This window comes from Canis lupus, chromosome 23 (genome assembly GCF_011100685.1).
Source record: "Canis lupus familiaris isolate Mischka breed German Shepherd chromosome 23, alternate assembly UU_Cfam_GSD_1.0, whole genome shotgun sequence".
Taxonomy (NCBI): Eukaryota; Metazoa; Chordata; class Mammalia; order Carnivora; family Canidae; genus Canis; species Canis lupus.
The window spans coordinates 28,779,202-28,796,727 of NC_049244.1; the positions used below are offsets into that span (position 1 = coordinate 28,779,202).

Here is a 17,526-nt window from a genome sequence, read left to right on the forward strand (position 1 = left end):
CTGGTGTTTGATTGCTCTGACCACCTGATTTGCTTCAACAGAAAAGATGTTTCAGTTCCCTTTAATGTTCCTATGGCCTCTTCTTCCTCTGTAATCATCCCTTCCATATTAAGAATATATATGGCAGTGATAGACACATAGAGGATTGGCAGGCTTCCCTTGCTTTACCAAATATGTAAAAGTAAAATTGACCTGATGACCAAGAAGGAGATTGGTTAGTTTAGCAAGAGTTGACTGTAAATAGTGTTTATGCTTGAATAAGAGGCAGGACTGGCTACATAATTTGTGGGGCCTAGTACAGAATGAAAATACAGTCCCCTTTGTTAAAAATTAATAAGAATTTCAAGCCAATGACAGCAGAATATTAAACCAAGCACTGGCCCTTCTAATCATTGGTAGCAATCTTACTTCTAGATGTACACCCAAAGGAAAACATGTCAACACAAAACCTTGTACACAAGTACTTAGCAGTATTATTCATTGTAGCCAAAAGTGTGTGTGTGTGTGTGTGTGTGTGTGAGTAAATATCTGTATCTCTATACAATGGAATATATTTTGGCCATGAAAAGGCCAACATGGATGAACCTTGAAAACATTCTAAGTGAAAGAAGCCAGTCACAAAAGAACACATATTCACATATTGTATGATCCATTTATATAAAATATCCAGAATAGGCAAATCCACAAAGACAGAAATCACAGGTTAGTGATTGCCAACAACAGTGGGCTGTAGGAATGGGGAGTGACTGCTAATGGGTAAGAAGTTTCTTTGGGGATTATATTATTTTTCTAGGACTGCCATTACATAAAACCACAGACTGTGTTGCTTAAACAATAGAAATGTGTTCTCTTTCAGTTCTGGAGGCTGGAAGTCCAAGATCAAGGTTTCCTCAGAGATCCCTGTCTTTGGCTTGTAGCTGGATACCTTCTTGCTCTGCTTCACATGGCCTTTCTGTCGTATGTGCGTGCTCCTGCGTGAGCCCGTAGTGTATTTCTCTTATAAAGACACCAGTCATACTGGACTAGGGCCCCATCCTAATGGCCTCAGCTTAACTTTATCATCCCTTTAAGGACTTTCTTTCCAAATAACTAATTATATTCTGAAGTGTTGAGAGTTGAGACTTCAACATATAAATATGGAGGGCAGGGAACAAAAAATTTAGTCCATAAAAAGATGATGATGAAAATGTTCTAAACTGAGATGGTGGTGATGATTGCAAACCTATGGGAGTATACTACTAAAAACCACTGAATTGTACACTTTAAAAGTGAATTTTATTGTGGATAAATTATATCTCAATAAAGCTGCTATGTAGAAAAAATAAAAACAAATTGTACATGGCTCTTGCTTTCGAAGAGTTTACAGACTAATGTCAACAAGGATGCAAAGAGGCACTTTCAACCCCTTGCAGATTAGATGGAGATACACTTATCCCACTTTTATGGAATGGAGAAAACATTGTAGAAGACAGAGCATAGGGGCCAAATCTCACAGGATGAATATGAATCTGGTAGACAGAGGCAGCGAAATAAAATGAGTGAAGGCATGAAACCCTGGCATGTACATGAACTGTGTGACATTGTTATCTAGTCCCTTCTTAGTCTAATCTGCTCTCAATGTTATCAATGTCTTAACTACTAGATAGAGGTTCAATTAATAATGAAATAGCGTCTTGGCTTTAAGTCAGACTCTTCTGCATTCATATCTTTTTTAAAGATTATTTATTTATTTGGGAGAGGGAGTGAGAGAGGGCGTGAGCAGATGGGAGGGGCAGAGAGAGACGAAGAAGCAGGCTCCCCACTGAGCAGGGAGCTCAATGTGGGGCTCAATCCCAGGACCCTGAGACCACAACCTGAGCCAAAGACAGATGCCCCTCCACTTACTTTGGATAATTACTTAAATTATCAGTCTATACTATATGGTTAAAAATATTAAATATAAATATTAACACAGCATTTTTATAAGTTATTGCTCAAAATATATTAGCTCTGCCCTTCTCATTTCTCTGTTCCTTGGGTAACCTGTGGTTTGAGCACCCCCTAAACATCTTAATCATCGTTCCTTGGGCTGACTTGGGTGACAATATTCCTTTTGAAATAAATTTTCCAGGCCTGATGGAACCAAGTATATTGATACTACAACTTTTCATACATTTCATGATCAGCTTGGAATCTCAGGATCTCTTAGCAATCACATCATATTGTCTCATATTGAATCTTGAGGTCAGCTATTCTCCTCCCGACAGAATGGTCAGCCATTCTAATCTTAAGCCAGGTTTCACTCGTCTTAGATTTGGAAATTTAATTTCCCCACCTGTAACTATGGAACTTAAGGTTTAGTCTTGCAAAATTTAACTTAGATGGTTTTAGCTCACATTTCAGCTTCTTCAATTACTTTGAAAAATTGACTGTCTGTGTCTATTGATTATGCTCCCTGGCTTTGTGACTTCCACAAACTTGGCAAATATATCTTTTTGGATCTTCATCCAAGCTATTAATAAAATGTTGGTGAAGATATTGTTAGGGATGGATCCTGATAGCATTATAAGAGGGAACATCTGCAAAGTGGCCTGAGACCCAAGACTCCAGCATGATTAGTCTGCTTGTTCAACCGGCCATGAATCCACATGAAGATTCCTTATCTCCCATATTAAAAGGATATCACAACACTCTTCTCGTTGACATCTGTTAACATGACTTCATCAGATGGGCTGAAATCATGATATACCATGACTGATTGCTTCTCTCTCATCAACCAATCAAATAACCCTCTCGCAAAAATAAATTAGGTTAATTTAATGTGGCTTATTTTCCATAACCCATGTGAGTCCCTGCTGGCTGCTGCTTCATGTTCTAAATGCTCACAAGCCATCTGTTTAATCATCAATTCTTCAACTTTGCCAGAGATTCATGTCAGTCTTCATGGTCTACAATTCCTGAAATATTCTTGTCATGAAAATTGGAACATGTACTTTGCAGAGGTTGGGGTACAGGAGGGCACCTCTCCCTTTTTTCCTGGTTATTCAGGTTATCAACCGTGGTGCAGAGAATATATCTTTGAGTTGTGTTCTCAGTTGTAGTTCATTTGGGTCTGACTTTGTAAATTCAGAAGGTGGGATCCTATAGTGGGGATGTGCCCAGGATTTAGAAGTGGGGTCTCAGTTTCATTATTACTGGGTGTGGTTTGCCACTTAATTGACTTCATGTCTTTAAATGAAGGTCTTAACCTCTCTATATCTTAGTTTCTTCATTTCAAAAGTGAGGATTATAATAGTATCAATACAGGGGGCCAAATAATTGGTTCTTATATGGCACTTGATATCATCATAATTAACACCAGTATCACTATTTTAGTAGTTTGATGTTTTCTTATTATTATCTCATATCTTGGCTGGTGGTTCTCTTTTTAGGATACTTATTTCATCCTTTGAAGGTACATGCTGCTTTCTTATAACTTCTAATTATTTGTCTTCCCTCTCACTGGATTGCAAACCCCTCAAAGGCAGAGCTATGCCTTGGACAAGTAGAGTATCTTGCACAGTGCAGGTGCTTTATACACATATACCAAATATAGAAACTGGAATTAAGGTATGAGTTGAGAAGCTTTTCTTAAATTAGACATAAAACTGCATTATTCCATATGTAAGTTGGAATTCTGTTTCTGAGTTAGTTCTATTTAAAAGAATCGTTGATATCCTCCTGGGGGACACCTCCACTGCTATGTGTCTAAAATGAAAACTGGCTTATGTCACAAAGGATCAGGAGATTGAAATACCCTCTTGTGTGGGCAAGATTTGCATCTATGACATCACCATCCATATCAGCAACAATAGTAATAGTAATAGTAGTCATCATACTTTCTAGGAAGTTTGGAATTAAATTTGAAATTCAACTCTAACAACAATTTTTGGTCAGTATATCTATTTCTTAGTTCTACCTCCTCTTGCTTGTCTCAGTTTTCTATTTTATTATGTAAGTTATGTCCAATTCTTTGTGGAATGAGGCTGAGTATAAATACATTAAAGTAATAGATCATGTAACAAGATACATTCAAAGGGCCAGTGGACAGCTGTACCTTATCACTAGCGGGAACACAAGAGAAAACCAGTGCAAACTGCAGCTTTAGAATGTGGGCCAAAAATGTAGGAGATTTTGCTAACAATGTTTTAAAACTGGCTTTTGGCCTTTGGGGATCATCTTGGTGTTGGCTATGGTATATTCTCTGGAGGGTGTGTAGTCAAGTCTCTCAGCCTCTCTGTGTTCCAATGTCCTTATCTGTAAAGTGAGGGGTCCGGACCAGCAGCAGTCTCCAAACCTTTGTTGTCCAATGAGGTGGGAGGGGAATCATGCATCATGGGGTGGGAGGGGAACATGTATCCTCTCATTTTTGCTGCTCTTCAAACCCACCCTATCCCCAAGCCTCTAGAGAACTCTGTGGCTCTTCAACACTCAACCCTGACAGTCTTCTGGACTCCTACCAACTCTAAACCTTAGTACTCAAATTATGCTCCCTGGACAGGCAACATAGAGAGCATCACCTGGGACCTTGTTAGCAATGTGCAGTCTCAGGCCTACCCTAGACCTGTATTGGAACAGATTCCCTGGTGATTTGTATGCATGGTAAAATGTGAGAAGCATGACTCTAGGATCTTGTGTCCCTTGGAGGCTTCTTCAGATATCACACTTTATGAATCTAACAGATTTTTCTTTCATCGTGTGAACTTAACACTTGGATTTATCCTTAAATAAATTCTAGAGATTCAGAGTCTCTAGAAATGGTGCTGGTGGAAAACTATGCCTAAGACTGTTTCTAGCTCTGTGCTCTGACCTGAGGAGGTGGTCTCCTGTGCGGAGTTCCTGTGGACTCCTTTAGCAGGTGGGACAAACTCTGCACAGCCATCTCCGGGAGATGCAGCAAGCACAAAAGTTCTGAAGCACTTTATTTAGCCAGGCTCCCGTCCACCCTCTTGACTTGGAAATATGAAGACTTGTATAACCAGAGCCAGGCTAACCATGTGTCCCCATCTCTTCTTACACACAGCCACCTGTGACTTTTTTGTTCATTGCAAATCAATGACTACATCCATGAGCTGTCATTCAGGGAAACCAGATCCTTCCTAGTAGTGGATTCTAATTTGGGCTCTGTTGGTAGATTAAGCCTTGGCTTTCTGGTGCATAAAAACAGATTTTTTTTTTTTACATAAACACTACTCAGCAAAAATGTAAGACCTAGAATCAGTTGCTTATGCTTGCTAATGGCAGTATGCTAATACAGAGCTTCATTTTCCTCCCTTTCCATCTTAAATATAGTAATCTGCTTTATGCTAGCTATAGTTAGAGTTTTAACTTAAGTCCATATATTACGATTACCATGATGATGAAATGGATACTGAAATTTAGAAATACAGACTTTTTGCAATTTTGGCTGTCTCAGTGTTAACTTGCAGCCAACCAGCACCTGCTATAAATAAAATTAGGGGACTTTATTTCACTAAAATCCTAGATTACTTTTTCATTTTATTCTTGGAGCACCAACTTTCTTCTTGCCTTGATCATAATTTAATTTTATTTTATACAGGGTTTATCCTATGTTGGTTTTACCCAGTCAAGAAAATGGAGCTAATCAGTTTTTGTTGCCTTTTAAAATTCAGTTTGTTGCTGTATCTTGATTTCATGGTAGACTTGGCATTACATCTGATCATCTCATTGAAATCCACAATTCTAGTATTTTTCTGTCATGTTCAAAATAAAAACCTGACATGAAAAATGCATTAGAATATTGCATTTTGAATATTAACCTAAGATTAATTGTAAATTTGGAGCATATAACAACCATAACAAAAGCTAACCTGATTATCTATGGTAAATTATTCCTTCACATCCTTGCTGACATTGTCATGCTCCTTAATTTCGTTGCTGACGATAAACAGAATCTTTCCTCTAAGCTCAGTACTTAGTGTACTAAATGTGATACAGTGAATGGGTAATTATTGGATAGCCTTATGTTACCAGTATTTATTTTTGTTTTTAGAGCATATTGCTACTCCATCTTTTAACAATTTTGAATCAAGTGATATTGTGCAATTGAACTTTTTGAAAACTGGCTCCCTCGCACAAACAAATTACCCCATAGGGCCTCAAAAATGTAGATTTCACCACTTTTCTAGGAAAGGTAAGTTTTGAAAAACACTGTCTGACTCTTCTGCATGATCTCATCCCATCTCAGTCCAAATCTGGGGTTCTGTAAGTGGCAGAGACTCCCAACTATTGGTAAGATTGTCTATAACATTCAAATGACAATTAATGAAAAACAGACGTAACCTTATTAGGTATCTCATCAAGAGCAAGACCATTACTCCAGTCACTATGAAGAGGCTCTTGGGTTTTGTTTTTCCCTTTTTCTCTAATGCTAAGGAGGGGAATAAAAGAGTAGGCAACAGGAGTTCTTGTTCTTTGACAAATGGTTTGAGGAATGAAAAAGTTGTAGACTGTCTTAATAGTAGATACTGAAGATTTTCATAATGAAGCAAGAGAGGGGAAGCTGTTAAATTTGAAGACAAAAGTTGGTTCTTTGAAATTGGTAGTCTTTCCTCTTTCAAGAGGTAAATGTGGCTCTGTTGTAATATGCTATATAATCTTGGATAAATACTTCTCAAATCCTTAATAGGTTGAGGTGCTTTAATTGGTCTGCTCTGGGAAGTCCTTGTCTAGCTTTAAAATTCTATACGTACACAAAACCCATTCCAAAATTGGGAAAGAAATTGAATAAGGGGACAGGATATGGAAAACTGGGTAGCTTTGTGCTTCTCTTGAGCCAGGTCATCGCAGCAGGTGTTATCATTTCTGAGATAATGTGAAATATCTGTGCAAAATTATTTTCCAGGTTGCCATTTTTCTTTGTCAATACTAATGTTATGATCAGCTTCCTTAAGTAAGTCAGCTTCCAGATAAGGGCTGTTAAGCAAATATGCTAGGAAGCAGACTTTTATAAACTTCCACTTTCTGACTGATGCCCAGTATACAAACAGATATATCTCCATACAGGGCAAAATCATGTATAGGAGATGTGATCCCCATTACCTTTGCAACAGTACTTCATGTGTTGTTGATTTTGATACTAGTCAAACATTTATGGAACATCCACTATGTGTCAAGAATTGTGCTAGACACTGGGGATACAGAAATGAATGAAATCTAATTGTTCTCAGTCTGGGAGTGGAGATGAACAGAAAGGCATAAAAGTACATAATTGTGAAAGTTACACTTTTGATGGTGGAGGTAATGAGCAAGCTGAACTTTGAAGGGTGAGTAGTATGCAAGCTTAGTCCCATTCAAACACATTAGCCACTGCCAGGTGCTGGGAGTTCTATGGTGAATAAAGTGTGACCCTGACCCTTAGGGTGCCTGCAGTCCAGTAAGAGAGCTTATATGAGAATAGATGTTGTCACAGGATGCAGTGAAAGGTTAGAGGAAAGACCCCTAACTTAGCCTTGGAGAGGTCTAGAAAGACTTTCAGATAAGTGTCTCATAAATGTCATCAATATGAATATGTGTCATCTATAGTTCTTGGAACTTTGTTTTCCTTCTTTTGACAATTGTAATGATCAACCTTGTGCTTCTAACACCTAATGACTTCATTCTTAATTTCTTAAGTTGGAGGCTTTGGACTGTGTAAAACAAAGTAATTCCTTATATTAATAATTTTTTCTCTCATTTGTATCTCTAGGGAATTATGGAAAAAAGCATACATATTACTATGTATGGAAATATGTTTTCATAATTTGGTGGGAGAAGAAAGAGAGAGGAGGTCAGAAATTTTACGAATTTTTTTTGTCTTTCTCACTTCAGTGATTGATATATTTTGTGGTTTTTTTGCTTAATTATTCATGCTCTTTACTTCATTCTTTCCCTTCTTTCTCCTCATTTTAGATTGCTCCTATTTGCTCTATTAGCTCCTATATCTCTACCCAAGGGAAAGAAGAGAACACTGACGAAATGTTAATCATTTTGAATCCTGATACTTTTCAATAACTCCTAAAAATTTTGACATTTGGGAATTTTGAATTAATGACAAAATTACATTTTCAGATTATTTAAACAAATGCCATGTTGTCGGGGCCGACTCCCTATGGGGAGCTTCATGTGGGACTCCATCCCAGGACCCCAGAAATCACAACCTGAGCCAAAGGCAGATGCTCAACACTGAGCCACCCAGGTGCCGCTGTCCTCCTCTTCACAGCATATGATGGTGGAGGTGTGGGGAGATGGGTAGACAGTCATTTGTGTCTTTTAAAATAATCAAACCATAATATTCAATGACTTGGCTCATCTGTATAAATAAGAAAAATAGAATGGCCTGACCACTTGTATTGAGGTATAGGGGAGAAGGAAAAGGGAGAAGAGGAACCATAACTGGCTTTGAGAGGGGAAAATTGAATCTAGTATTAGAATTGAACCTAATACACCCCTGGTTGTTGGGCAGCCCCGGTGGCTCAGCGGTTTAGCGCCACCTTCAGCCCAAGGTGTGATCCTGGAGACCCAGGATTGAGTCCCACGTTGGGCTCCCTGTATGGAGTCGGCTTCTCCCTCTGCCGGTGTCTCTGCCTTTCTCTGTGTGTCTCATGAATTAAAAAAAAAAAAAAAAATCTTTAAAAAATAAAAATACGTCCCTGGTTGTAAGGAGTACTTTTGGAGTCTATAGAAAGAAGCTCCAGAAAGCTGTCCACCAAGAAGGGAATCCACTCATTTTTTTATTAAAATGAGACTAAAGGGTGATTTGTTCTCAATGAAGTTTTTCGTGAGACATTCTCAGCAGCTTTTATGCAGGCTGTGGTTTAGAAATGTGGGAGGAAATAGACACATTGTAGTGAATCCACAAACACAGGCTTTCTCAGCAGGGCCAAAACAAATGCTGGCTTTTGTAGTTACCTGATTAATTAATACTCATGGATTTCTTGGCTTGGCTATAAACTCTGCTCAGGAGAAAAGAAAGCCCCTGGAAGAAGGGCAAAGCAGTTAGACATTTTATTATGTGACTCGTAAGGAGTCCTCTGGAAAAGACACATCCTGAAGGCAGTTCTATTCTTGCACTGACACCAGAGATTCTCTGCAGAGAAGGTAGAGTGAGCACCAGTGCTGTTTCCAGCCTTGAAACACATGCTCAAGCCACTTCTTCTTTTAAAAAAATTTATACAGATGGGAAACGTCATTGAATTCACATAATTATTAGAAATTTTTATTTGGGCCATATTTGTCTTCAAACCTCCCACTCCTAAAATCTCTGTTTAGTCTTTTCTACTCCTTAAAAATAAATGGCAACTTGCATAATTTGTTATGGTACCAGCATTGAAACACAGCATGGAAGTTGTCACCACAAACGACAATATAATCTAGATAGGAGCCAGGGTAGCATATTTGCTAAACTAATATGTCTGAAATAATTCTACTCTTATTTGTTTTTTCTTTGTTTATTGTCTGTATTATTGGTTATTATTAATTATTTATTCTTTGCTTGTCATCTGTATGCAATACTCCTATACACTGTTAATGTGTTTGTAAATGAAATTAGTCTTGAAAAGCTTAGGAAATGGAATTTAGCTATAGGTTATAATTGGTTTTCGGTTTCATTATTCACTACTAAAGACACTTAACTTTGTAGGAATCAGGGCGTGAATGGGTGACGGGCACTGGGGGTTATTCTGTATGTTAGTAAATTGAACACCAATAAAAAATAAATTAACTTTGTAAGAATCACTACATCTTAGCCATCTTTAGGATATAGATAAAATCGACCAGAATTTAAAATGGAGGAAATATTTTTATGCCTGTGGAAGATAGGCTTGGTGCCCTATCCATATCCCTTGGGTAGTTAGTGTTTCCTGTGCATGGAGCCAGTCTTCAACTGCCAGCACCTGCAGTGGTGCCTAAGGCCTCTATCTGGCCATTAGGGCCCGTGCTCTGGCAGGGTGAGAGAGTGGGGGAGTTAATACTATTAGGGAGTATTTTGTCTTTCTCACAGAAAATAGCAGGGAGACCCAGAGGTGCTTATTCCACACTAGCTTCCAGGGTTCCTTCACAGAATTAAGGTCCAGTTGCCCATAGTGGTGACCAATGTGGTAATATGTCCTTGATCAGCTTCCCCACTCCTTCTAGCTGCTTCATTTAACACTTGTACACAAATCTTTGTCTCAGGGTGTGTTTCCTGGGGACCCCAAACTAAGAGAGTCCTCTAGAGCAGAGCATGGCTTAATGGGATGATGCCTCACATTTACTTTTGCAATCTTATTATATAAAACATATTTGGATAAAAACTGAGGATAGATCAGTGAGGAGGAAGGAAGAAAAGAGTGGCTTATGAGCCTGTTAGTCTTATAGATCTTTTAAGAAGTATCCCTACATTTTCATTCCACATTCCATAATACATTCTCTGGTTGTATGTGTGTGTGCATGTGTAGTATCTAAAGAATGATACATAGATACAGAAATTAAGTTTTTGCAAGTAGTTCTCTTAAAAAAAAACTCACATACTTATTAACTTCCATAAACTATTTTAATGATGCAAATAAGGACATTCCTCTCCTGGGTGTTGATATACATAGGGCAAATAGTTAAGAAGGGAAGTTCATTTCTTTTGTTACTTGGGATCTACCTAGAGACAGACTAATTCCGCATAGTACAAAGTAGTTTGCAGGTGCAAAAGTGTACATCCTGGGATGTGCTAGTTAGAGATTTTGCTTTTTCTTTTCTCCTCAAGGAACAATTAGGGATTCCCACCTGACACTAGGCTTTATTATAGCATTTATCATGAAATTGTTCAACTATTTTGTACTTGTTGGCCTCTCCCATGGGACTGAGCTCTCTTCCAGGGCAAGAGGTTTATCTTTCTTATCCTTATATCCCCAGGGTATGGCATGATGTTTTGACATACAGAAGGAGGTCAATAGCTGGTCATGTAACAGAACTGTGAATTTCCTATCTTAAGGTATTTGGTAGTGGCTTCCCCAGGGCCTTGTTTAAAGTCTGAAATCAGGCTCTGCTCCTCAGTATTGATGTCTACCATGGGCACTTACACTACACCATTGTGCCATTTTAGCCCCCAAAACTCTGCTACTGCTTGTGATCAGGGGTGGAGAGGAAAAGACCAGGTGAATCAGACAGTTCTAGCCCCCAAATGAGCTGGGATCAGGAATTTAATGGTTAAAAACAAAAGCAGCTCATAGATTATGGCATATGATGGTGACCTGTAAAAGAAGTTTTTTTTTTTCTCTGGACACAGATGTTAAAGTATACTCTTTTAATTGCTGAGAGAATAAACAACTGCAATAAAATAAAATTCCATCCTGGTGTACTCTCCAGTAGCTTCTACAAATTTTTTTTCAGCTACTCCTTTTTTTTTTTTTTAAATCTTTATTTTTTTTTCTTTTAAGGTAAGTTTTTTTTTTAAATTTATTTATTCATGAGACACACACACACACACACACACACACACACACACACACACAGAGGCAGAGACACAGGCAGAGGGAGAAGCAGGCTCCATGCAAGGAGCCTGACGTGGGACTCGATCGCAGGTCTCCAGGATCACGCCCTGGACTGAAGGCGGCGCTAAACCACTGAGCCACCAGGGCTGCCCTCAGCTACTCCTTTAGGTAACTTTAGTTCTTGGTGTTTCCATTTTTTTTTTTTTTTTTTTTTTTTTTTTTTTTTTTTTTTTTTGGTGTTTCCATTTTTTAACCAATGTACCACTTTTTTGAATCAGTATCACTTTCTGCCACTATATATTTTTTGTCCTTTTTATACACTATATTAAAGAGTATAAAATAACTTTAAAAAGGATGTTTTATACTCTCATCATATTTCTACCCCTAAAAGAGTAAGAAATACTGTGGCCTTAAATCTCTTAGAGGAGTCTACATTTTAAGACTTGAATCAGTAAATAAAAGCTAGTTTAAGTGAGTCAACATTTTGGTTGTTCAGTTTTCATGACCCCAAAGTGTTTACAGTGATTTGTAGTAACACATGAATGTGCCTATCGCACTGGTCAGGACTCCCAGGTACAGATAAGAGCAGCCACCTTCTGAGGTTTAAGCAGAAAAGGATTTATTCCAGAAAACAGCTCATAGCAGCAGCAAGAGGGCTGGGGAGCAAGCTAACAGCTAAATGTCCAGGAGTATTAGCCAGAACCATGCCACTGATGTGGCTTGCTGTCTCTTCCTTTAGGGCCATGCTGTTTCTTATGACACCTGTGTTAACAAAAGGGAGACCCTGTGCCCAGCCTGTTTCTTTACCTGGCTCACACCCAAAGCAAAGTTCCGGGTGGGTGCAGCTTACTGGCGGAATGTAGGTCACACCTGATAACCCAACTCAAGGGAGGTGGGAAATGTGGGGTTTGTTTCCTTGTCAGTTTTTGTGTGTTTTTTATCTATCTGAGGAAGACAGGACCAATAGTCCAGGAATCTATTGCAATAAAGGGATGCTGTCTAAAGATGCAGGGTAGCCACAAATGACAGGTTTCTGTTATGATAATGTCTCGTGAAAATAGCAGCAGGCAAATTGTGCAAACTATTTGCCATCTGCTATTAAAAAAACCTGTGTAGGGATCCCTGGGTGGCGCAGCGGTTTAGCGCCTGCCTTTGGCCCAGGGCGCGATCCTGGAGACCCGGGATCGAATCCCACATCAGGCTCCCGGTGCATGGAGCCTGCTTCTCCCTCTGCCTGTGTCTCTGCCTCTCTCTCTCTCTCTGTGACTATCATAAAAAAATAAAAATTAAAAAAAAAAACCTGTGTAGCAAAAATATGGGGAGGAAATACACAAAATTATTAATGCTGATTATCTCTATGGTGAATTGTGGGTAATATTTTTTGTTTAAAAATTGTATATAAGGATACTGTATTTCCTTATAAATTAGAAAAGATGAGAGCTTACCAGTTAAGAAAGAAGATTAACATAATTGCTGCCTTGCTAGATGGATGAAATTCTATTAAAAGGCCTGAGCAGATTTATGTAACTACCTGGGATTAAAATATAAAGCAATCCATCAATCAATAAGTTAATCAACCAGTCTCCCTCCCCAAAAAGTCTTGAGCAGATTTAATATTCTCTCTTTGTTAAACAGGTGAATATTGAATCAACAGAAAAGCAAACAGTAAAGAGAAAACTACCCTCACCTAAGCTGAGGTCGAAATCTATTTCCTTTGGCTCTGCCCTCAGTGGCTGCAGTAGGTGATGGTCATATTAAAGAGACATAAGACATAACACCTTGAATAAGGAGAGCCTCAGATGTCATTTACCCCAACTTTATAGCATTCATCTCGATTTAAAGTTTTAAAAAATATATGTATTTTTGAACACTCAGGTATATTTTTCTATTTGTTTAATATTTGTCTTCCCCAGTAGACACAAGAGCAGGGCCTGTAAATCTCCAGTGCCTGCTATACCATAGACACAGAGTTAGTGCTTACAAAATGCATGTGATGCAGGTTGGTTGATGGTTAAATCACAAGGGAAGGGACCACAGCTAGTTATCTCTAGACTAACTGCAAATACTTTCACCACTACCAGTTGATTAGCCCTCACTAGATGGTTGTAGCTGCATGGGATGTCATTCTGCTGCTCTTCATGCTCAATGGGATACAGAAGATTCTAAAACTCTCTTTGGCTCATCAGCTTCCTTGCTCCTTGAAGACCTTTTCTCACTCCTACCCTTTGATGGACATAAGAAACAATGAGGGTCCTGCTCTTTTTTCTACGCCCTACTTTGGAAAGAGTGCACAGTTCTTCTGCCCTCAGGCTCATCTGCCCATTTTGGAGTTCTGTTCTTACCCTCCTCTCTGGACCCAGCCTAGAAGACATGAACTGTTTTTAAGGGCTCAGCAATACCCAGCTTTCCCTTTATCAGGTCCAGAGCATCTTTCTCACCTGGAGGTAGGGAAAGTACTCGGCGACTAGCCAGGTGTTCTTCCATACCTTTACTCCAGCCTTGGTCTCTCCTTTGAAATAAAAAAACCCAGGAATTTGGGCAGCTCCGGTGGCCCAGCGGTTTAGCACTGCCTTCAGCCCGGGGCCTGATCCTGGAGACCCGGGATTGAGTCCCATGTCGGGCTCCCTGCATGGAGCCTACTTCTCCCTCTGCCTGTATCTCTGCCCACCCCCCCGCCATGTCTCTCATGAATAAATAAATAAAATTTTTTTAAAAAGCCAGGAATTTGACTTATTCTATGTAGTTTGTGAGATGTCCTCTTTTTCCTGAGGCAGCATATGCTGCTGCTTCAATGAGGGGCACCTGAAAGAATAAGAGGAAATTTGGGGAAAAAGAAGCCCTGCTTAACATCTCAAAAATATAATTTGCCTCATTTATATGATGAGTGGCTGAATTTGAAGGGAATGAAGTTAGTGGTAGTTAACCCAGGTTTCCAGAATCACTCTCCAAAGTTTATCAGTTTGCTGCTGATTCTAGGAAGAAAGAAGCATGCCACTTGGGAAAAAGAACAGAAAGTTTGCAGATTGAGTGAGTCTGCAGGGATGCCTGTTTGTTGTTTATTGGTGGTGGTGTTTTTTTTTTTTTTTTTTTTTTTTTTTTTTGCTTCTGTCATAAAGTTTCTCCCAAACAGTTGAGATTCTGATAAAATAAATATCTGTCATGTTATTTAAGAGTGGACAGGCTGAGAATCACCAAGCAGGTGACAAGGTGTCCTTGATTTGGTAAGGTTCCATGCTGTCTTCAGCTGATATTGATCTCATATTAAGTGATATGCAGTGAGAGTTTCCTCTGTCAGTTCAGTGACACGATTTTAGGTAAGGAAAGTAGAAGGTCTCTGCGTCAGCTAGAGATGATTATAGTAGATATCACCTGTCTTAATAGCCCTACCTTCCTCTGCTAAGCTGTGGGCAAATGAGATTTTATGCTTTATCATCAGGCTGCCAGACAGGACTCAGGTAACTATATGTAAAATCTCATGCTCTGTTACACACTAGTTGATGTTTATGAGGAAAAATAAGTATATTTAAGCTTTTTATAACATTTGTTCCTTCACAGCAAGAGAATATTACACGTTTGTGTAAGGCTTTCTATTGTCATGCTTAACCACTGTGACTTTTACAACTGCATGTTAGCTGGCACAGTAAATTACTGGAGAAGCACTATGAAGATGTCACTGAGCTTTGCCTGCTGTGTGCTAATCTTCAGAAGTTACAGAAAAACATAGCCGCAGATGTCATTTCAAGCTCCTTTTACTACACTAACAGTCTGAGATGCCACTCTTAATAACATGAGGTCACTTTTAACTAAATTCTTGCTGTAACTGTCTTCTTAGAGAAAATGTTACCAAGCCAGCATTTCTGTAGAATACACTTCATGGCAAGGTGTTGATTACCTAACAAAACCAATGTGAAAACCCCATTAGGGGAAGGGAACCAAATGTTCCAACTTTCTAAATTGCAGTCCTAGTTAAAGACTCCTGTAAATGGCAGAGCAGGGCCTGTAAGGCTCCTGGTGCGGGGCCATCCTTCCTAATGCAGCCAGTGCCTGCTGTGGTTGTCTTGTGGGGGTGGATGAGTTCATAATGGAAATACCATGAAGAACATTTAAAATGAATAAAGTGTTATAAGGACTCAAGTTTTAGGAAAACTGATTTCCCAGTAACAGCTCTCTTGAAATAGAAGGTTCTCCGTATGAGATCTTGGAGAATGGAAGCTTAACACCAAGCATTTATTGATCAAGAAAAAGAGCCAAATGTCATCCAGCACTTGATATGAATCAGGTAAAATAAGGACACTTTCTAAGTTTTCCTACATAGTGTCTCAGCTTCTAGGACAGATGGTCTAACGTAGAATTTTTATGAAATGTTTGCCCCTGAGGAATGGAATGGGCAAAAACTACATAATACAGTGCTTACTGTAGTATCTAAGCTTCGAGGCCCTGAGTCTGAACAGACAAAAAGACTCTATCTCTGGTATTGCCTTAGGAAATTTCTTCCACAATGAGACAAGTAAGGAGAAGTCTTATTTGAATCAATGAAAAGTTCATAGTATGATTATGTTTTTAAGAATGATAGGAGCTCTCCTATCCAATGTGATTGGGGCTGGTACTTGGGTAAACAGAATAAACAAATTTTAAATCAAATGACATAATGGAAACATTTATATCAACTTAAAACATATCATTGTACATTTTTTACAATTTTTTGATGCACAACCAACATCTAATGTTTTCTGCTTAGAGGTCCCTTCATCTTTTTTGCATAAACTGCATTCATAATATGTTGTTTTCCGGGTAAACCTTGTTTAAAATGGAATGAAAATTCAGTCTGAATTCAGAATACTCAAATTTTACTTTTTTTAAAAAAAAGATTTTATTTACTTATTTACGAGAGACACAGAGAGCAAGAGAGGCAGAGACACAGGCAGAGGGAGAAGCAGGCTCCATGCAGGGAGCCTGACGTGGGACTCGATCCCAGGACTCCAGGATCATGCTCTGGGCCAAAAGCAGGTGCTAAACCCGCTGAGCCACTCAGAGATCCCAAGTTTTACATTTTTAAACCACCTATTTGGCACTATCTTGTCAATCACTTATCAGCAATTTTTTTTTTTTTTTTGCAACTTGTCACTATCAAGTTTTTTGGCAAGCACTTAACTTAGTTTTCCTCACGAAGATAACACTCATACTTGTCCTTCATCAGTTTGTCTTATCTAAATCACAAATTTACGGTAACAAGCACAACTGGCATAATCAAGTTCAGGAATAAGCACAATGACTCGTGTAAGCTCACACCTTGCCTGGAAGGGCAGAGGTTAATGGATGTATCAGAGAGCACATACTAGTCACAGGCATTCTCTATGGCAAAGGTAACTATCAGCATCTGTTAGAAAGAACCAGAGAGCTCTGGTTAATCTTTGAGTTGGTTGAAGGGCCTTCAATTAAGACTGTTTCTACTATAAATACATTTCATTAGCATGCATACGTTGTAACTCTTAAAGAACATCTTTGCAAAATGTTTTCTAGTATGGGTTCTGCAGAACTTGCCTTAATGAATAGCTAACATTACTTATAATCAGCAGAATCTGTCTGCGCACATAATTCGTGCTCTAAAGTGCTTTTCCCCAGCAATCTAGTTTACAGTGGTACTATAATTGGTTTGTTCATCAGACTATTTTTTCCTCAGATGGGAAGAAATAGTGTTTTGGTCCACTCCTCATTGAGTTATCACAGTTTTAAAATTAATAATTTGGAAATTTAATGAGTTCTTTTTCCATTTATACATGCTTGAGATCCTAAATACCTCTCTATCAGTGTTTATAGATTTTTTTCCTTCTCCTAAATACCGATAGCAATAAAGTATGCTATATATGCTATATAAAGTATGCTCAGTGGTTTAGTGCCTTCAGCCCAGAGCCTGATCCTGGAGATTTGGGATGGAGTCCCACATCAGGTTCCCTGCATGGACCCTGCTTCTCCCTCTGCCTGGTCTCTGCCTCTGTGTGTGTGTGTGTGTGTGTGTGTCTCATGAATAAATAAATAAAATCTTTAA

General features: G+C 38.8%; 1 protein-coding gene across 18 annotated transcripts in view; it reads left to right on the forward strand.

Moving 5' to 3' along the window:
* Positions 1 to 17,526, forward strand: part of NEK11 (NIMA related kinase 11) — a 255,460-nt gene that overhangs the window by 23,321 nt on the left and 214,613 nt on the right. For 13 of the 18 annotated variants that reach the window (XM_038570831.1, XM_038570834.1, XM_038570833.1 and 10 more), the window contains one exon: positions 7,727 to 7,807. The exons of the other annotated variants lie outside the window; for them this stretch is intronic. In XM_038570831.1, the coding sequence (XP_038426759.1) occupies positions 7,727 to 7,807 (81 nt within the window). Of the gene's footprint in view, positions 1 to 7,726; positions 7,808 to 17,526 lie in introns of those variants that run through there. 18 annotated transcript variants of the gene reach the window in all.